The sequence below is a fragment of the Sphaerodactylus townsendi genome, linkage group LG01, assembly GCF_021028975.2.
Source record: "Sphaerodactylus townsendi isolate TG3544 linkage group LG01, MPM_Stown_v2.3, whole genome shotgun sequence".
In the NCBI taxonomy this organism is placed as follows: Eukaryota; Metazoa; Chordata; class Lepidosauria; order Squamata; family Sphaerodactylidae; genus Sphaerodactylus; species Sphaerodactylus townsendi.
In genome coordinates this window covers 189,295,448-189,317,947 of record NC_059425.1, presented here as the reverse complement: position 1 = coordinate 189,317,947, position 22,500 = coordinate 189,295,448, and the positions used below count along the sequence as shown (strand labels likewise).

General features: G+C 44.6%; 1 protein-coding gene across 6 annotated transcripts in view; it reads left to right on the top strand.

Annotated features, from left to right (window-relative positions):
• The window catches only part of EHBP1 (EH domain binding protein 1), a 453,701-nt gene that overhangs the window by 80,859 nt on the left and 350,342 nt on the right, over positions 1-22,500 (top strand). For all 6 annotated transcript variants that reach the window (XM_048501846.1, XM_048501837.1, XM_048501820.1 and 3 more), the window contains exon 4: positions 9,324-9,377. In XM_048501846.1, the coding sequence (XP_048357803.1) occupies positions 9,324-9,377 (54 nt within the window). The remainder of the gene's footprint in view (positions 1-9,323; positions 9,378-22,500) is intronic.

Genomic DNA, 22,500 nt, shown 5'->3' with positions numbered 1-22,500 from the left:
TGATTTTGTTTAGCTCTGCCTCCCTTGGAGCATACCAAGCATTTCTTTGAACTGTTGCTTCCATGGGATCAGTCTTCTGCAGAAGCAGTGAAGAGATCCTATATGTGGGAAGTAAAAAAATCCCAAACATCCCACTGCCTGCATCTCGGGTGTCAAAGCGGGAGGGAGCCTGGCACCACCAGAAGAGAGTTCTGTGTACTTTCCTTACCAGGACAGTTCGATTTGTTTTATTATGGTTTATTATGCTGTACTATGAGGAGGGAAATTTTTAGAAAATTAGTTGCAAGATGGAGAGATGATGTACTGTTGAAGGCTTTCACGGTCGGACTCAACTGGTTGTTGTGGGCTTTCTGGATTTTGTGGCCGTGGTCTGCAGCTGTGGCTGGCATCTTCATTGTATAACACACTTCCCTCTGTGATGCATCTCTGAAGATGCCAGCCACAGATGCAGGCGAGACGTTAGCAACAAGATCTACCAGACCACGGCCACACAGCCTGGAAAACCCACCACAACCAGTGGAGGGATGACTTTAAGTTTTTGACCTGATTTGTTTGCTCCAGACTAGAGGAATTTCCTACATTATAAGATTTTGCCATAGCTGAACTGGGCATGATCGGCACATTGTGTTATACTTTTTAAGAGGGCTTGACTTTGTGTGGAAGTCCTGGGTGCCAATTTAAACAACAATTGGTCCCTTCAACAATTGGTCTCAGTCTTAAAAAAGCTATAATTGCAATTTGTAGTCTGGTAGCTAAACACTGAATTACTGTATTACTTTTGACCAGTAAGGAAGACTAGTTGGCTGAAATATATCTGTTTTTAAGGGTCAAAAAAGTGTCCTATTCTGTGTACTGTAATTGTGATACAGTACAAAAGGCTACAGTTTTGAGGGTCCATAACTTTGGCCCCCCTGAACCAAACTGCACCAAGCTTGGGGGATGCCATCAGGACAGTCTCCAAATGATATCCTGAAATTTTGGTGCCGATACATCCAAACATGCGCCCCCTGCAGGAACATCCCAGAAATTTGCCCAAGAATCTTTGTTCTGCATTGAGTTTTCTACATTGCTGTCAATGGGGGTTGCAGGCTGGGGGGGGGGGCACATTTCTGAAGGCACAGTCTCAAAACTTTCAGGGTCTCATCAGGAGACTGCCCTAATGATACTCCCCAGGTTTGGTGCAGTTTGGTTCAGGGGGGCCCAAGTTATGGACCCTCAAAGGTGTAGCCCCCAAACGGAAAACCACTAAAAATACCTAAAAACGACCCCTGCATTTTTGGTGTCCCCCACAAGGTGATGCCCTGGGCAGCTGCCCACCTTGCCCAATGGGCATTACGCCCCTGGATTAGACTATCTTAGTTGAGGATGTCAAATGTAGCCTCTTCGCAGTCACCTGAGATGCTTATGGATCCAGTTGGAGGGGAGGATTTGGCTGACTGGTCTGTCTGTTCTGCAGAAGCCATAGCCTGCTTTTGGAAGTTTTTGAGTGTTGTGGTTGTTAATGTCACATTTATTCTTTTGGATAGGGACTGATCTGTTTGTCTGGTGTAGAGGGTGAAAGGGCATTGCTGGCTCTTGATGGCTGGGAGATGAACCAGCGAATAAACCTGAAATGATGGTGTGGCTGCGGTTGTTAGGTCTGGTTGTTGTGTTAACACAGCCTATATGTGGACAGTGTTGTTATCTTGGTATGTTGCAGGTCCTGGTCCCAGAGTTCTTGACTCTGTGATCCATTCCAAAATGTTCACAGAGCAGAATGAATGAACTGTCCTTTCTGGAGAAAACGCCATAGTATGTAACTTGGTAGTCTGCACATTTTAATATTCTCCCCAAAAATTATGCACACAATTGCTGTGTTCAATTGTTCATCATTTATTTAAATTCTTTATATCAAACACCTGTGCTTCCGCAACCCAAAGTGTCTAAAATACACTTTACAAACAACAAAATGATGCCAGATAATGGAATACTTCTACCAGTTACTCCCTAAAAAGGTTGTTTACATTAAAATTGTATTCAATCTCCTTTTAAAAGTATGTAAGAACAAATTGTGGCTGACTTTTTAAAAGTAAAGTAAAGTTTCTCCTGCAGTCGTGTCCGACCCTGGGGTACCACTGCAAGCAGTGATTTTATAGGCAAGCCGTTTTTGTGGGGTAGTTTGCCACTGCTTTCCCCGGCAATTCTTTACCCCCTAGCTATGAGCTAGGTACTCATTTTCCGACCAAGAAATAAAAGGATGGCTGAGTTGACCATGAGCCAGCTGCCAGGATATCTGACCCACAGGGGGCTCGAACTCCTGACTGTGTGAGTGGCAGCGCAAGCACTTAACCACTATGCCATGAGGCTCTCTTTCTTTTAAGAGGGAGTCCCAAAACAGATATAAAACACCGTAAATAGTATAGTTGGTGTGCAGTGTCAGTTCACACAGATGAACAAAAGTGTAATAGCTAATAAAATGTTTGTGTTAACTATTGTCATATAGAATTGAGATATTAGGATGTAGATTATTTGTCACAGGTCTACAGCCTACAAAATCTGGAAATCAGAATTATTTTGAAATTTGTTGTTTCCTGTGTAGTGTAGAGCTGTGCTGTGTGTACAGAGATTATAAGGGATAATCCTTGAAAACAATTAATATGTCTTTAAAAAGTAAAAGGCCCACCTAATCTGTGAAAGTCTTCATGTTTGCATTCTAAATGTTCATCGCTCCAGGTGTGGGTGAAACTGTTCCTTCTTAAAATACGCACTGAGGAAGAAACTTATTTTTTTGTGTCAACACTAGTTTGAGCTGAAGAGTGATGGCCCATGGGTGAGAGAGTTGTCATCCTTTGGAACTATTATGTAAACTGTAACATAACAAAATATACAGATGTTTTGTTTTAAGGACCTAACTTTCTGAAAGTGTTACCATATGAGCAAAGATAAAGATAATACTTTTGGTATTATCTTTAAAAGATAGTTCAGTTCAGGCCCTTTAATTCCTGGGATTGGGGAAGAAGAAGAAGAAGAAGAGTTTGGATTTATATCCCCCCTTTCTCTCCTGTAGGAGACTCAAAGGGGCTGACAATCTCCTTGCCCTTCCCCCCTCACAACAAACACCCTGTGAGGTGGGTGGGGCTGAGGGAGCTCAGAAGAGCTGTGACTAGCCCAAGGTCACCCAGCTGGCGTGTGTGGGAGTGCACAGGCTAATCTGAATTCCCCAGATAAGCCTCCACAGCTCAGGTGGCAGAGCGGGGAATCAAACCCGGTTCCTCCAGATTAGATACACAAGCTCTTAACTTCCTACGCCACTGCTGCTAAAGCTGCTAAAGAATACAGATGAGAGTTATGGGGCCCGGGTGTACTAGTTTGCTCTGAGGAACACATTTAATGTGGTTTTAGCTTCAGATTAGGGTGGGCGAGGGAGAGGATGATACTGACTAGGACTGGAGTATAGGGTGCCATTTTCCTAATTTATACCCTCACATCCTAGAGCGCTTGTTCACTCTGTGGTAAACAATATGGTAGGAACCAGTATATTTCCCCCTGTGGTGTACATTGTGGCTCAGGGCATGGGTTGAAGTGGGGAATGGTTCCAGGTCAGAAGGATAAACACTTTTCCCCAGTATTGTGTTCTTGATCCTATTTGCCCTCACTCTTTCCTGTCCCGCGTGTTACCACTTAAAAAAAACATGGTGTATGTATGTATCCTCGCTAATCTGTTCTGCATAAAGGCAAGGGAAAGAAATGTTGTGGTTTGATTGTTTTTACTGGTCCGTGCAAAATCAGTCAGGAAATAGCGAATGGGGCACATGTTCTGTACTAGATATGGGCACAGTTTCATACCACATGTGTTACTGAGCCCGTCAGAACTCAGAACCTAAGCAGAATTGGACGTGGTTCAAACTTGGATTGAAGAGCACCAAGGAGGGATCAGGGGAAAAAGGAAGGCAATTGCAATCCTCGTCTTCTCCTCTCTTGCCCTGAAAACTCCAGGATGGGCACCATAAGTCGGTTGTGACTTGACAGCACTGTATTATTATTATTATTATTATTATTATTATTATTATTATTATTATTATTATTATTATTATTATTGTTGTTGTTGTTGTTATTGTTATTGTTATTGTTATTGTTATTGTTATTGTAGTAGTAGTAGTAGTAGTAGTAGTAGTAGTAGTAGTAGTAGATGATTTCACAGCTGCCAGATCTTTAGCTGGTTGTTGGCCATCATTACAATTCGAGCCTTACCCAGAAGCCTAGGAAGTTGTAATGTATCTTGTCGGTACGTGGTATTCGTCTCGCGGATCCCAACAGGGCTGTGCCTTCTGAATTTGACAGATGTGGTATCGAATTCGAAGATATTTCAAAACTAGTGTTTTGGGATGGCACTTGGCGTGCCGATTACACCACTGGGACGACCTCAGTTTGTGCCATGAAGCGGCTGAAGCTCTATTATTATTATTATTATTGTATTGTGTTATTGTTATTGTAGTAGTAGTAGTATTAGTAGTATTAGTGTGGTAGCTAGTAGTAAAGTAGTAGTAGTAGTGTGTGGAGGAAATGATTTCAAGCTACTTAGATCTTTAGCTGGTTGTTGGCCATCATTACAATTGAGCCTTACCAAGAAACTAGGAAGTTGTAATGTGCCGGCGTGAGTGACCGATCTGGATCTGGCGGGGGGTACACCTTCTAGATTTGGCAGATGTTAATTTTGTCCAATTCGAAGATGTTTCAAAGCTGCCTAGTGTTTTGGGATGGCACCCGAAGCGTGCGATTACCACTGGGGCGACTTCAACTGGTTTGTGCATTAGGCGTGAGCTCTATTATTATTATTATTATTATTATTATTATTAATGTGTGCTATTGTTGTGTATTATTATTGTGTGTATTATTGGTAATGTGGTTATTATTATTATTATTACACCCTTTTCCTCCAGTTCATCCATGAGTACATTACCTCGGTTCTTTACTTGCATTAATGCCAACCATAATGCCAGCCCCTTCCCCCTCCCAAGACCCATGCATTTGAAGATTGATAGATGGGTCCCTTTGGGCCGTTATTTATCCATCTTGAGGGAGGCGCACTCATTAAAACCATGGGATGCAGCATTTAGTCTTGAGAGTGAGTGTCAAGTGGGGGCATAGCCGCTGACGAGTTGTATTCCTCTGCACAGAAAACTGGAGATTCCCCAAGAGAGCTGCAAACGTCTGCCTTGTAGTTTTGGCAATCAAAGCGTTCGAAGGGGCCTGTATCCCAACCGCAACTCCTTCATACTGATTAAACATTCAAGATCACAGCCCAGCTGCTGGGATTTTATTATCTGTAGCGGGAAAGCATGATGAGAGGTTGCTCATATAGAGCTATATAAAAGTCTGAGATAAAAGCTTAATCTAGTGATTCTCTCTTTAAAGCAGTAATTGGAAATAGAACATAGGCAAAGAGCTGGGTAGGGGGAGATAGGCAAGCCACGTGTTTTGGGGAAATGATGCAGAAACTGAACACACGTGAAGCTGCATTTTACTGAATCAGACCTTTTTTGGTCCATCAAAATCAACGCTGACTACTCAGACTGGCGGTGACTTTCCAAGGTCTCAGGCGGAGGTTGCGGATTCTTTAACTGAAGATGCTGGACTGAACCCACAACCTTCTGTAATGCCACGTGGATGCACTACCACTGAGCCACAGCCCCTCCAGACCTATACAGATGGTGGCGTGTCTGAATTTGTGTCCATCAAAATAGTGTTACTGGTAGAATTAGAGGGTTCGTTGAGCTTTGGTTTCTAAGAGGATTTAAGTGTGGCCTCTTAGCAGTCACCTGTGGATGCTTATGGATCCAGTTGGAGGGGAGAATTTGGCTGACTTGTTGGTCTGTTCCGTAGAAGCCATTACCTGTTCCCAGAAGAGGCTCTCATGACCAATGGACATAATAACTCCAAAATTATTATTCCGAACCAAAAACTTGGTAAGGATCTGTGGGAGCTTAATGTCAAATTGAGGAAAATTCAGAATTGGTTTGAGTGAACACTGATGAATGCCTGTTTGAAGGTCTACACCAGGGGTCTGCAACCTGTGGCTCTCCAGATGTTCATGAACTACAATTCCCATCAGCCCCTGCCAGCATGACCAATTGTCTATATTGCCATTATATTGTAATGCTATATTGTATCTATTGTAATGCAGAAGCATACAGTTTTCTCAACCGCCGCACCTCCACTGACCAAACTAACACCTTTTTCTGAGACAGAGTATAGTAAAGGTTATACTTAAAAGTTTAACATACGTTTGATGAGATCTGTTATAATTAATTGAGATGGCTGATTTGTGACATCTGTTACAATCAACTGAGATTGCTGATTAGCAGGGAGAGAGAGGTAAGAGTCAGAAAATTTCCCTTTCAGTCCACTTGCTGATGTTGCTAAAGCATATGTGCGGTGTTTTTTCATAGCAAGTTTTTTTTTTTAAAGGAACTTTGGTTGCAGTTAAGTATCCATCTTGGGCCTGCTTATTAAGAATAGGGCAGGCAGTATATGATTTGCCTGTCAACTGGGGTTTGCTGTAAGTTTCTGTTCATACACAGAGTTGCAGTTTAAATAAAGTTCTGAATAAATGTAGCTGCCAAAGGCATGGGACTGGTGAAATGCACTACTTGGGTCCACTCCGTAGACCAGTGATGGTGAACCTTTTCGAGACCGAGTGCCCAAACTGAAACCCAAAACCCCCTTATTTATTGCAAAGTGCCAACACGGCAATTTAATCTGAATACTGGGATTTAGTTTAGAAAAAATGGTTGGCTCCAAGGCGCGCATTACTCGGGAGTAAGCTTGGTGGCAATCAGTGGCTTTGCTTTGAAGCAACCGTGCAATGCTTTGAATGGGTGAATCACGACCCTAGGAGGATTTAGAAGCAAGCCCAATTGCCAGCAACCGAGCTTACTCCCAGGTAAAGGATTGCGCTTTAGTTCTTCCCATGAAAATCAGTGGGGTTTAACCACACTTAACAGGGCTACCCATATGTTGTGCCCAGTGACCCAGGTCAGCCTAGATATGTGTGGGGGGGGATTTTCCACCTTCCCCCATGATGAACTCTGTGCGTGCATGCCCACAGAGAGGGCTCTGAGTGCCACCTCTGGCACCCGTGCCATAGGTTCGCCACCACTAAGAACATAAGAACATAAGAACTAGCCTGCTGGATCAGACAAGAGTCCATCTAGTCCAGCATTCTGCTACTCGCAGTGGCCCACCAGGTGCCTTTGGGAGCTCACATGCAGGATGTGAAAGCAATGGCCTTCTGCTGCTGCTGCTGCTCCTGAGCACCTGGTCTGCTAAGGCATTTGCAATCTGAGATCAAGGAGGATCAAGATTGGTATGTAGAATTGACTTCTCCTCCATAAATCTGTCCAGAAGCCCTTTTTAAAGCGCTATCAGGTTGGTGGTATCACATCACCACACTCCTGTGGCAGCATATTCCAAACACCAATCACACGTTGCGTGAAGAAGTGTTTCCTTTTATTAGTCCTAATTCTTCCCCCCAGCATTTTCAATGAATGCCCCCTGGTTCTAGTATTGTGAGAAAGAGAGAAAAATTTCTCTGTGTCCACATTTTCTACCCCATGCATAATTTTATAGACTTCAATCATATCCCCCCTCAGACGTCTCCTCTCCAAACTAAAGAGTCCCAAACGCTGCAGCCTCTCCTCACCACTGCCGTAGACCAATAGTTTCCTACCTTTTTGCTCTGATATGGTGCTATTATATGGGATCTCCATAACTCAGCTGTGATTTGACAGCATTTTCCACTATCATAAATGATGCACATTTAACAAATCCTTTGGACAATTAAATTTGGTTTCCTCAGTGGAAAAAGATACCCAGAGGACTGAAACCCCACCACCTTTAACTCTTTAAATTCTATTTAAAGATTTAGATACCTTGTACTCTGTAATAGCATGGCGTATTAGGCTTCCATAGAGAGCCAGCATGGTGTAGTGGTTAAGGTTTTGGACTAGGGTCTGGGAAACCCAGGTTCGAGCCCCTATTCTGCCATGGAAACTTGTTGGATAACCTTGGGCTGGTCCCACACTCTCAGTGTTGACCTTGGCAAGTTCTTGGATAGGAGTCCTCCAAAGAATACTGGAGGCATGATGCAAAGGCAGATAATGGCAAACCACCTCTAAATGTCTCTTGCCTTGAAAACCCTACTGGGTTGCCATAAGTCGGCTGTGACTTGCCAGCCCTTTCCACCATGCTCTAAACATGCAATTGTCATAAAGTAGCAGTTAATTTGGCCCAGGTTTTCTAAGCAGCTAAGACAAAAAACACATCGGGGAATTTTATGATTATCTTGCATGCTGGGCTTCTAGCAGCGGGGCAAAGTGATCACGCCCCGTCCTCTCCACCCTGCGGTATCCACTCCTTTCTCATTGTACTAAAATACAGCTATGTTAGGAATGGCACCTTTGATGAGTCCGTTTGGACCAGCCATTCTCAACCAGGGTTCCGTGGTACCCTGGGGTGCCGTGAGCATGTACCAGGGGTACCGCGGCAACACTACCGTTCCCCCTCATTTTTGTGGTGTCTCCCACTGGCGCCAGCAAGGACAAGGAGCTGGCCCATTGGCCAGGCCTGCCACAAGGTCAGCAGCCACCACCACCCCCAGTGCTTCCCTTCACCCTGGGACGGGAAGGTGGGGTGTGTGTCAAGCAGGGGCAATGGGAGGGGAAGGTGGAGGGTGGCGACAGGGGTACCGTGAGATATGAAGAGTGAGGTCAAGGGTACCCCTGACCTGCCTCAGAAAAGGTTCAGGGAAACTTACTGGTTTTGGACTATTCACCACTATTGATCAAGGAGTCCTGAGTACTGCAAAGCGTTGATTACACACGGGACTGCATGCACTATATGTGTGTATATGTTTGGGCGATATTTATCCTGTTTTCATGGACAATTGTTTTATTGTAATATGGAATGCCAATAAAGGCCTAAATGATTAAATACAACTACGTTGCATTATTTTTTAAAGAATAAAGAAATAAAACTTTATTTTTAACACGTGACCATGGCAGATTTCTTGCTGTCCCTGCTGTTACTCAGAGAACATCAATTGCTAGTAGGAAAATGGAAAACCAATGATAACCTCGGTGTCCTGTTCTTGCTATGACAGCTCATCAGTTTCCATCAGCAGGGAGAACAGCCAACCCTCAAGAATTCACACGTTGTCGTTGTTCAGTATAATTATTTTCTGCAAGTTTGATTTTGTTAGCTGCTCAGACGTATACTAAAAACCGAGAGTAGGATCCAAGCTGTGATTACGAAGTTGATTTGAAAATTGTGTGGTTGCCTTTTAGGATCCCCACGCTGAGGAATTTGAGGACAAAGAATGGACATTTGTCATAGAAAATGTAAGTGAGAAACTGTTTTCCTTCCTTTTATTTTCTTTAAATGTGTCCTTCGTATCTGCAAGTTCTGCATTCAGAGCCTTGCTCCCGTCGACAGGAAAGCTGTAATATTCTTACATGCAGGTGGAGATCAGACGTTGCTCTTTGCGTTATTCACTGTATTCTGTGCTTCGTTGGATACCTTTTAAAAAATGGATGGTATCACCTGTACTCTGAAAAATCTGCATTGGTTGCCCATCTGTTTCCAGGCACAGTTCAAGACGTCTGGTTCTTAGCTTTAGGGCCCTAAAGAGTTTGGGGATGGAACAAGGAGTTTGTCAGCCCCTTTTGAGTGTCCTGCAGGAGAGAAAGGGGGGATATAAACCCAACTCCTCCTCCTCCTCCTCCTTCTTCTGAATGTCTTCCCCATTTTAGGCTTGCCATACTGTTTTTCAGTCGTCATGCCAAAACACTTTTTTTAACCTAGACTTTTACCAAAGGAGGTTTATTATCTTTTTAGCTGTTTTATGGTGGGCCACTGCGAGTAGCAGAGTGCTGGACTAGATGGACTCTGGTCTGATCCAGCAGGCTAGTTCTTATGTTCTTATGTAACATTTGAAGGACCATCTCATCCTTGGCTGTCCAGCCTGTGACCTAAAACCTGCCTCTCAATCCTGCTGTCTGTGTCCTTCAGAGCTGAGGCAGGTGGCAGGTAGACGAGGCATGTTCAGTGGTGCCATCTCACAGCAGTGGCATAGTGGTTAAGAGCAGGTGTACTCTAATCTGGAGGAACCAGGTTTGATTCCCAGCTCTGGAGGCTTATCTGGGGAATTCAGATCAGCCTGTGCACTCCAACACAAACCAGTTGGGTGACCTTGGGCTAGTCACAGTTCTTTGGAGCTCTCTCAGCCCCACCCACCTCAAAGGGTGTTTGTTGTGAGGGGGGAAGGGAAAGGAGTTTATCAGCCCCTTTTGAGTGTCCTACGGGAGAGAAAGGGGGGATATAAACCCCAACTCCTCCTCCTCCTCCTTCTGAATGTCTTCCCCATTTTAGGCTTGCCATACTGTTTTTCAGTCGTCATGCCAAAACAACTTTTTTTAACCTAGACTTTTACCAAAGGAGGTTTATTATCTTTTTAGCTGTTTTATGACCTATTTCCTTCCTGTGGTCTGTTTTGTGGATGTTTTTAGGGCACTGAGCAGAGGTTTTATATAGTTGTGATACTAATGTCTTGTTGATATATTAATAATTAATGATCATTTTATGACTTCGTTGTACTGTAATTGTAAGCAGCCTTGGTTATGAGTGTATGAATTCCCTAAATAAATAAATGATGGAGGAGTTGTGTGCCCAATAAGGTATTGTGTGCTTTGCAGTAGTTTCTCCAGTCTGTGCTTCTGTAGGAGATGGAGAATACAGGTTTCTATGGCGGCTGTATCTGTGCTGCCTTCTAGAATACAGCACTGGAGTGTTGCCACATGGATGCTTAGTGAATAGATTGGGCTGCAACTCTAGTGGGGAAAAAACAGGGCCAGCCATTCCCTGAGGCAAAGCGAGGCAGATGTTGTGTGGTTTTGGTAGGAATGGTAACTACCAGCAGCTGCTGTGCTCTTTGCTGTGGATGGATGCACTTCCCTTCAAATGTAGCGGCACGCCATTGGGTAATCCGGTACCGTGCTGCACATTGTGTAATGGTTAGCACCATGTACTGTGAGATAGGACCAGTCAGATTCCAGTCTTACCTGAAATGATGAAATGAGCTGCTCCATCTCGGCCTTCACCCACCTCATACGTATCATGTGGACTGGCATATCTTACAGGGATATTGCAGATATTACTGGGATAACATATAAGAATTGCTATAAACAGTGTGGAAAAGTTGCCGCCGCCGCCGCCGCCGCCGCCGCCTCCTCCTCCTCCTCCTCCTCCTCCTCCTCCTCTTCTTCTTCTTCTTCTTCTTCTTCTTCTTCTTCTTCTTCTTCTTCTTCTTCTTCTTCTTCTTCTTCTTCTTCTTCTTCTTCTTCTTCCTCTTCCTCTTCCTCTTCCTCTTCCTCTTCCTCTTCTTCTTCTTCTTCTTCTTCTTCTTCTTCTTCTTCTTCTTCTTCTTCTTCTTCTTCTTCTTCTTCTTCTTCTTCTTCTTCTTCTTCTTCTTCTTCACAAATCAAGCCTCACTCAGAGACCTAGGATGTTATAATGTATCGGTGTAGTATTAATGTGGATCCCAGCAGGACTGCCTTATTATTGTTGCTATTGTTGTTGTTTGTATTGGTGTTTTGTTTTGTTTTATGGCAAGCAACCCTGAAGGAGTTTGAAGGCAAGAGACATTCAGAGGTGGTTTACCGTTGTGACCCTGGACTTCCTTGGAGGTCTCCCACCCAAGTACTAATCCGGGCTGACCTTCCGTAGCTTCTGAGAACTGAAGAGATTGGACTAGCCTGGGCCATCAAGGTCAAGGGAGAGGTAGTTTGCCATTGCCTCTCCCTGCATGGCAGCCTCAGACTTCCTTGGGGGTCTCCCATCCAAGTCCTTACAAGGGCTGGCCCTGCGTAGCTTCCGAAATCTGATAAGATCAGGCTGTTTTAGGCTATCCGAGTCAGGACAGTGTTAGTATGACTAGTATCTTCTTATGATGATAATTATAATTACAGTATCATTTATAGTTGCAAATTAAGACCCAGATTTTGCAAACAGGTGGATAAAGATTGCATGCAAAAAGGAAGCCACAACAAATGCTAATAAAAGGAAGTACAGATATGTAAACCGTGACCGTCTCACCCCATATGTCCCGGGTAGGCCTCTGCGGTCAGCAGAGGCAAATTTACTGGTGGCCCGCCCCAGCGGCCCCTCCATGATGCGGCTGGCCTCTACCCGGGCCAGGGCTTTTACAGCCCTGCCCCCTGCCTGGTGGAACACTCTTCCATCAGAGGTGCGGGCCCTGCGGGATCTTGGTGAATTCACTTGGGAGCCTGTAAAACTAGTTCTGTTCCACGGAGGGCGCTTTGGTGAAGGAGCCAAGCCAGTTCCCCCTCTAGGATCACTCTCTCTTGTGTTGCGTGCCATCATTGCCCGCGCGCCTGATGGTACTATTGTGAGAAATCAGGTACTGCATGTCCCCTCCACGCCATGCGCTTGGGATCCAGAAGAGCCATATATTATTGTTGCTGCTGTGTTTTATGGTTATAAATTTGTAAATTGTTTTAAATTACCTTTGTTTTTATGTGTACAATGTTGTTTTTAGCCTGCTGTGTTTGATGTTATTATGTATTGTTGTTGCAGGCCTGCTGTACACCGCCCAGAGCCCTTCGGGGATGGGCGGTTTAAAATCTAATATATATATAAATAAATAAAATAAAGGGAGAAGTATCACGAGGAAGGGATGGGAGCAATTGGACTGACCACTCCAAGGTGTTACTGGGGGTCTTGTCTCCCATGAGCAGCATTTTGGGCTTCAACAGGTGACAGTGGTGTCAAGAAACAGAAATTAGTCCAGTGATGGCGAACCTATGGCACGGGTGCCAGAGGTGGCACTCGGAGCCCTTTCTGTGGGCACACACACAGAGTTCGTCATGTGGGGGGTGGAAAATCACCCCCCACACACACACACATCTAGGCTGGTCTGAGCCACTGCAGGCACAACGATCGTGCACCGCAGTGAGCGAGGGGAGGACTCGGCACCTGCAGCTTAGCGAGCCTGGGGTGCCACAATGTGCTCCGGGTGGCTGCAGCCCGAGATGGGGGGTGCAGAGGAGGCAGAGATGCTAGAGAGGCACAGAGTGGTGCACCCAGGACTTGCTGGGCGCTTAAAGAGCATGCCAGTGACTAACCTGCACCGGCCGGGTGGGGCCCGAGGAGGAAGAGAGAGCCAACTTCGTTTTCTAAACTAAAACCTCAGCGATTCAAGGTTAGAAATTTGCCGGGTTGGCACTGCGCAGATAAATAGAGTGGGAGTTCTTGGAGTTGCCAATTTGGAGCTTTTCGGTCTACCGAAAAGGTTAAGCACATCACTGGAATTGCAATCCGATCCATAGCAGAAGTTACTGGTAGATCCAAGACAACAACTTGAACCAACAGCTGGCAAAATAAAAAATATTTGCTATTTTAATTTGTTTTTTACATTTTAAATTTCCATCTGGTAGCTGAATTAAATATTTTTTTGTAAAAATAATTGCAGCCTGCTCAGCGTATATGTTGCCCAACTATATAATTTCAAAATGTGTAAATCCTGCCACATTTTAAAAATCGGTGCTTTTCCTGTGTTATGAAATATCCCTCCTGAAACAATTTGCTGGCCAAGATATGTTTATCATAAAGAGAGGAAAAGAGGGCATAGTAGTGTGTTTCATTGTCTTATGAATAGATCACCTCAAGAAGAACGAAGCATATTAAATGAACAGAAAATAATGTAATTTTAAAAAATTGATTTCAATGACTATGGTAGTGTGGGATGTTTTGTTTAAATATATGATGCTCTTGTTCAGGTGATTTTTTAAAATGAAAGCAACTCCCAAAAGCTGCAGTCAACGCAAAATAAATCACCTGCAAGTACTTTCGAATTAACTTTGGGGAAACTTAGAAAAATCTTTTCCAAGGTTAATAGCACCACACAGTGGTGAGAGAAGAAATTTAAAACTTGTGGCTTTGGAAAGTGAAAAAGCAGCTTTGCCTGAGATGTTGCCTTAAAATTATATCATGTTTACTTATATTTAACATCCAAAACGGCGAAGGAAGGAAGGAAGGAAGGAAGGAAGGAAGGAAGGAAGGAAGGAAGGAAGGAAGGAAGGAAGGAAGGAAGGAAGGAAGGAAGGAAGGAAGGAAGGAAGGAAGGAAGGAAGGAAGGAAGGAAGGAAGGAAGGAAGGAAGGAATTTTTGTGGGGTTGGGGTGAGGGGAGAGAGAATAAACACTATTACAGACTTTGTTCTTCATCTGGAAGTTTGTATTGTTAGCTGTGCATCTCTCTGTTCTCATTGTTGCCTTGCATCCTGATAATAAATGCTACATTTAAAATGCCCCACCTTGCTGAACCAGATTGGTCAAGTGTTCCAAAGAATTGTTTGTTTAGAAACAAGTCTTCTGTCCGTTGAAGTTTGCCCACTTCCCCCTGTTCCTAAAATAATGAGGAGGAGGAAAGGCGTCATGGTTTAGAGACCGATCTCATCAGATCTTAGAAGCTAAGCAGGGTCGGTACTTGGATGGGAGAGGGCCAAGAAAGACTGCAGAGGAAGGCAATGACAAACCACCTCTGTTCCCACTTGCCTTGAAAGCCCCTTGCTGGGGTCACCATTAAGTTGACTCTTATTTCGGAAACCACCAAGGAACACTACAGAGGAAAGCAATGACAAACCACCTCTGTTTCCCACTTGCCTTGAAAGCCCCTTGCTGGGGTCACCATATGTCAGTTGTTTCTTGATGGCGTGTGTGTGTGTGTGTGTGTGTGTGTGTGTGTGTGTGTGTGTGTGTGTGTGAGAGAGAGAGAGAGAGAGAGAGAGAGAGAGAGAGAGAGAGAGAGAGAGAGACCTAAGGCAGGGAAGGTGGCATAGTATGGCTTGATCTCAAGCTAACCAGGGTGATTAGTTGGATAGGAGACCACTAAGGAAGTCTCTGGAGGAGAAGCCACTGGCAAACCACCTCTGTTTGTCACTTCCTTTGAAAGCCCCTTGCTGGGGTCACCATAGGTCAATTGCAACTTGACATCATGTAGATATGCAAAATAGTGATGATCATTTTACTGATGCCTTTGATCTCTTTTCTTGGTTGGTCAAGAGCAGGTGTAGCACACTGAGTGATGAATCTTTTCTTTCAATATTTTGGAAAACGATGAGAGCAGAGTGACAGGTTGAAATACAGTGGTCAACTGTCATTTGTGCAGAGACTTGAAACATTCCCCCTGATGTCATTTCTAAATAGCAGAATGCTTGAAACTGGGAACATGCGGAACCCAGCATAATTCATGACCATCTCCTTTAGCTGCTTGGCCTTCAAAGTCCTCCCTGTAGCAATCCAGTGCTGTGTATTTCCCCCTATATTCCAGATGTTTCCCATATGTTCATCTTCTCTGCTCAAAGCTCGGTTGCTAAACTAAAAGGAGAGCATTTCATAGCAAAGTAGTTTTACAGTAGCTTTCTGCATCTCATATTCACTTACCATATATACTCATGTATAAGTCGAATTTTTCAGCACATTTTTAATGCTGAAAAAGCTCCCCTCGACTTATATGCGGGTCATTAAATTTTTTTGTGTGTTTTTACTTTGCCGGCCAGCAGGAGGCACAGTTTTTATGCTAGAGGCACCAAAATTTCAGGGTACCCTCTGAAGACTCTCCTGATGATACCAGCCAAGTTTGGTAAAGTTTGGTTCAGGGGGTCCAAAGTTATGGACCCCCAAAAGAGGTGCCCCCATTCCCCATTGTTTTCAATGGGAGCTATTAGTAGATGGGACTACCCTTTTGCGGGTCCATAACTGTGGACCCTCTGAACCAAACTTCACCAAACCTGGCTGGTCTCATCAGGAGAGTCTCTTCATGATACCAACCAGGTTTGGTGAAGTTTGGGTCAGGGGATCCAAAGTTATTGACCCCCAAAGGGGATGCCCCATCCCCCATTGTTTACAATGGAAGCTAATAGTAGATTTTTCATTTCTGATAATATCCCTCTTAAAATCTAAGTTGGGTTACATTTGGACATACAGATGATGATGAGGAATCCAGTTTTGAAGGATTTTAACTCTTGTGTTTTAGTCTTGGTTGCTGGTTGAGCTAAGGTTTTTGTACTTTTAAAGTTATTGTTGATACCATATTGTTCTTGTTGACCCTCTTTTCCACTTACAGAGCCAGTTTATTGTTTTTCTTTGAAATAAATATTCAAAAACATTTAACCTACTGATGCCTCAATTGATGCTGTATTTCCCACCCTCGACTTATACGTGAGTCAATAAGTTTTCCCAGTTTTTTGTGGTAAAATTAGGTGCCTCGACTTATATGCGGGTCGACTTATACACGAGTATATACGGTACCTTTCTGCATTCCATATTCACTTTTCCCTGCCAGGCAGTAGGACATATCTAATGCTATTGTAATTATTTTCGTCTCTACCTGTGTGCTGATATGCGTATCTTCTGACTTTGTCAAATACATTTCATGCATCTAATGAACCAGAATCCAGGCATTGAAAGTAGAGGTGTCATTCCCACTCAGTCAGAAAGTAGAGGTGTCATTCCCTTTACCCAGGGTTCCCGTTGCCCACCACTGATCCAAGTGATAGCACAGGGAAAATAGGGAAAAGAATAACTACAGTGTCATGGCAGTGATGATGTCACTTCCGGGGAAACGCAAAAGTAAAAGTGAGTAGCTCTAGGAATCACCGAAAACTCTATGATGTTGCCAGTCATGGTCTGGCAAATTTGGAATGAAAGGTAATGTCAAAATGTGTGTCTGCCGCAGACCGGCAGAGTTGCCATCTGAAACAGTAAATAGGGTAGCACAGCACTCTTGGTTGTTGCTGGAGGACTGGGCGTGTTAGCTTTTCACCTGTGTGGTTATTTTGAATAGCAGACCAAGAAATTTACTCCCCTGGTAGTGGCCTTTCTAGGCTTACAATTGCAACAGATTTCAAATTTGAAGTATTCTGTTGCCACATAAAGATTTTTTAAGGTACTAAAACAGTGATGGCGAACCTTTTCGAGACCAAGTGCCCAAACTACAACCCAAAACCCACTTATTTATCGCAAAGTGCTAACACGGCAATTTAACCTGAATACTGAGGTTTTAGTTTAGAAAAAAACGGTTGGCTCCGAGGCGTGTGTTACTCGGGAGTAAGCTTGGTGGTAGTCAGTGGCTCTGCTTTGAAGCCACCGTGCAACTCTTCCAACGGGTGAATCATGACCCTAGGAGGGTTTACTCAGAAACAAGCCCTATTGCTAGCAACCGAGCTTAATCCCAGGTAAAGGATCGCGCTTTAGTACTTCGCATGAAAATCAGTGGGGTTTAACAGCGCTTAATAGGGCTACCTACACTGCTTCCCCAAAACTAGGTCTTAGGTTTAATGCTAATAATCAAGCCTAATGGCCCACGTACCAGCCCTATAGATGTTATTGTTGTGTATTGGGGTGTGTGGAGGGGACTCTGTTCTTGCGCGATGCGTCTATTAAAGAGAGGGCTCACTGGAGTGCCAAGCAATTCTCTGGCACCGATGCCGCCATAGGTTCGCCACCACTGTACTAAAACATAAGTTTCCATGGTCACTTTTTAACTTCCAACTATATAGCCTACTATGGCTGTACAGCTGCTATAGCTGTTGCCAACTACAGTTCTTGCCAGCTAAAGCCTACGACAGCTGTACCGCTCTTGCCAATTGAAGACTAATTTCCTTTCCCGCTTCCAGTAGCTCATTTTTTTTAATAAACAGTGAGCTAACAGACTGGTCAAAACCAGTGAGCTGACCATCACATTGTAGACACTGCTCTGTGATAGGATGGATTTTATAAAAGTACCCGCCATCTTTTCAGCATGAGCAGAATTCGTTCGAAAAGGAATCAAAACACTTGATCTTGGGTTAAGGAATGCAGCTGCCTACGTTTTGTGCATTTTTCCCCCAGCACAAACTGTTTTGGGTTTCTTATTTAGCTTAAAATAAGAAATGCCTCTTTCAGAATTAAATGTCTGCATTCAATACATTTAGAGCAGTGGTTCAGACATGCTTTCCTGGCCGTCTAATTCCCCTGTCGTATTCTGCTCTACGTGATTATGTGAAATATGCCTGCTTGCTTGTGTAAATTAGCCTGGATCTCCTGGCCCAGATACAGCTCAGAATTAAATGTCTGCTTTGTCAACCGTCTCTCTCTCTCTCTTGTTCTGCTTTAAATTTAATGGAAAATCAGGAAAGTGTGTGCATGGGGTTTTTTAAATACAGAATTTGCTTGCATTAGATGTCTGGCACTCGGTTCTAGTTCACAAATCTTGGAGATTAAGTTTGTGGAGCCAAAACTTATTGCACCTCTTGTCCCGATTGGTCAGTGTTTTAATGATGTGAGTAGTGGAAAGACTTCCGCTGAGCATTACAGGAGTTGGACCCAGTGGTGTATTTGCCCGGGGACTTGGGGTTACCCATATCCCCGGGCGCAACTAATCTGGTCACGTGGGGGGCGCAACATCGGCCCCCCACATGACCAGATGCCTTCCGGCCCAGCAGCCACTGTGTCTGCGTGAGTTTCTCTCACGGCTTCTGGGCCGGGAAGAGGAGCTGGCCCCACCTCTTACTTGCAAGTAAGTGCTTGTGAGTAAACCCAGTTTACTTATGAGTCAGGCTCCAGCCCCTCTTCCCGGCTCAGCAGCCGGGGCGTGAGAGAAAGTTGTGTCGCAGCTGCTGGGCCGGGAAGAGGGGCTGGAACCTGACTTGTGAGTAAGCACCTACTTGCGAGTAAGCGGGACTCCACGCCGGAGGGGGGGTGCCCAGAGGGTTTTTGCCTCCGGCCCCCATATGGCCCCCATACGCCTCTGGTTGGACTTGATGCGTCTCATGGGTCTTGTTTCATCCCTCAGCTTGTCATTAGTCACAATTTAAGTTCTGTAGGCGTTCAGAAAATGCAAAAATAAAAATTCCAGCTAAGGAGAGTTGTCTGCTCCCTCCCCGGGAACTTATTGTTGGCTTGGGAACAGCCTTTGTGGGAAGATGTTGCATGCATTTTTCCAGACAATGCCACCAATTCATTTAAATTCTGACCTCTCTAGCATATCCATAATTTCCTGAGTAAAGCAAGCCAGTCGTAACCTGTTGGGATAAATTATATAGCTCTACAGTGTGTTAGATTTTTTTTTCTCTCACAGAGATCTGTTGTTGGCATAGTGGTTAGTGAGCTGTATCTAGAACTGGGCTCCAACTCATTCGTGCTCACTGGGTAACCATGGGGTGGTCGCTCGATCTCAAAGAGTTCCTCTGAGGACCAGATGGACAAGGGAGGATTCATTCGTGGCCTGAACTTCTCAGAGGACATGCGGGGGTAACAGTGGGCGTTTCCCCACTCACAAGGATCCCCCCTATGCCACGCGCTGCTCTCAGCTGCCAATGGCATCCCGTTATATGGTGCCCTGCATGGGCTAAGTCCCCACGACCCTGCACTCTCATGGCAGCGGGGTCATCAAATTGCGCCACTGTTTTCTCCCAAGCATCCCAGGGATGCTGCACTGCCTTGAGGGGGGGTCTGCGACAGCCTTGAAAACAGCTGTCGAGGCGGCTTTCGCTGCTCGCCCAGCCCACCTGTGAGGGGAGTGCAGGGGGACCTGTGCTACTTGAGGAGAGTAGCGCGGGGCTTAAGGTAAGTGGGGAAAGGCCCAGTGTTGACTATAAGGAGAAACAAATTTGACTCTTGAGGTTTGATCCAAAGTATGCTCACTTGGAAGTCAGCTGCAGTCATATTATTGGACTCAACAGAACTGTGCTTTATCTGCTCTTTGGCGCTCCATCTGTTCTTTGATCCAGAGCCTGGCTGGTCCTACTCCCAAGCTCCACATGGAGGTCGAGCAAACCCCACTGGCAGTTGTTCAGCTGTGCCCCTGCCCTGAACTCCAGCTGCAAGTGGGACGTGGCCTTGCAGTGTGCCCCCCAGGACATAGAGCTTGGGTCTCAGCCCCCCCACCCGGCTATACCACTAGCTGACAGAATTATGAGAGAACTGCAACCAGCCCAAGGTCACCCAATAGGCTTCACATGTAGGAGTGGGGAAGCAAGCCCTCTTCACCAGGTAAGAATTCACCTGGAGCAGCAGTGGCATAGGAGGTTAAGAGCTCGTGTATCTAATCTGGAGGAACCGGGTTTGATTCCCAGCTCTGCCGCCTGAGCTGTGGAGGCTTATCTGGGGAATTCAGATTAGCCTGTACACTCCCACACACGCCAGCTGGGTGACCTTGGGCTAGTCACAGCTTCTCGGAGCTCTCTCAGCCCCACCTACCTCACAGGGTGTTTGTTGTGAGGGGTGAAGGGCAAGGAGATTGTAAGCCCCTTTGAGTCTCCTGCAGGAGAGAAAGGGGGGATATAAATCCAAACTAAAAAAAAACCTCTTACATGGAGGAGTGAGGAATTGAACCGGGTTCTCCAGATCAGAGTCTGCCATTCTCAACCACTACGCCAAGCTGGCTCTCAATGAACACGGAAAATGCCACAGCTCTTCTTCTCATAGCAGAAATGTTAATTTAAGTGAATACCTTTCACCCAGGGGCTTTTTACACGGAACCCTAATTACTGTGATATCCCTAGAAAACCTGAAACGATCTTTGAGCAAATGTTTACACTCAGGCAACTTCTTGAAATTATCCGTGTGGAAAGAATCCAGAGTTCAGTGGTGGCGAACCTTTGGCACTCCAGATGTTATGGACTACAATTCCCATCAGCCATGCTGGCAGGGGCTGATGGGAATTGTAGTCCATAACATCTGGAGTGCCAAAGGTTCGCCACCACGGCCATAGTTCCATGAACATAAATCACCCTTCCAAGAGCAACCTCAGTTTGCATATGACATGAAAACGAAAGTTTGCATACGACATGAAAATACATTTGCACATAAATATAAACCTGTGACGATATTTCATTTTTGCCCTTCAGTGTAGTTCAGATGTTAGAAAGGAGGGAATTTTTAATGAAATGAGCATTTGCGTTTAAGAGAGAGGTTGTAACCTTAACTTCTACCCTGAATTCACACTTGCCTTTACGTGGCGGAAATTGTTCTTCCTGCCTGGTTAACAAAAGACCCAAATTTTAATATAGCAAATCAAATTGGATCCCTAGATGCGATTTGTTTTCTCTGATATGACCTTGAAATTTTAATTGTGTGGGCATGTGACACATTTCAGCTCAAAATTACTTAAAGCCACGCAACCGTCTTCTTACGCGACATCTATACTGCAATTACTTCAACATCTCTCTCATGGATAAAAGGCGGGACGGCAGGAAATGGCTCCGAACCAGTAACGCTTTCGTTTTTCTATAAACTCAATAATTCCACCTTCCCCCATACGGTAACATTTACACGGGAATGAGTTTGATGACACATAATTTCTGCAGTTATTATTGATTCACAGTAGTGGAAGGGTAATCTGCCTGCTCAATTGCTAGAACCAATTTGTTTAGATTTTTTTTTTTTTGCCTCTTGCCTTCCAATATCTTTTCCCCCCCAAAAAAGATGACAGTCTATCGAGTGAGGAGAGAAAGCTGACCACAGTTGATATCAATGATATTCTCTGCCAGCTGGAGGGAAGAAGCTGATAAACACGGCCTGTCGGCTCTGGAAACAAACCTCTAATACAACATTAGGCATGTTTAAAACCAGCAGCGTGCTCCGGCGAATCTGAGGATATGTTTATTCATAGAAAATCAGCAGTAAAATATACTCGCCAAGGCAGGCAAGAGGCTCGAATCTGCATGAGGTCTTTCTCCTCTTTCCGACATCAAATATCAAAACGGAGCCCGGGTAATTGTTTTACAGTGGGGTTCTAATCATACTCCAGACGTAATCTGAGCCACCTAACTTGCCTTTTTAATGAAAAAGTATGTGTTTTTAAGATTGTTCGACTTGCCGCGCTTTTCCCCCCACCCGTTTCTGAATGCATATGTGATGTTTGCCGTTGATAGTGAGCAAAAGTTATTTATTTCAAATGCTGCTTGCTGCGATAGCATTATGTTAGACAAATCTCATTTCATTTGTAGGCATTTACCGGGGCAAGGAGGAAAGATACGTTTCATACAGCTGTGCACCCTGTGATTCTCCTGGGTGATTTCAGTAAAGGGGGCATAGCAGGATCTTTAGTGAGAAGGGAAAACAAGCAAATGCCAATACATAGTCATTAAGGGGGGGGGGGGGGGGGAGAGATTTGGCTGATTGTTCCTCCCTCACTGGAGCATTGATTGTATTCAAGATTTTTCATCTCAAGGCAGTGTTTTGCATAACATTTGAGTCTCTGTGCAAAGCAGTCATTTGGGAGCAAATTTGGTAAAAGTGAAATGTTTAGTTTTGTCTTTGGATTGGACAAATAGTTTTAGGCCTAGTCTGAATCTCCTGAGCGTGTGTTTGATGGAAACCCGGATCTCCATAGTATCAGTGGAAAAGGTAAGATTTGATGGCTCAAGAGAGTTCAGTGATGGCGAACCTTTTCGAGACCGAAT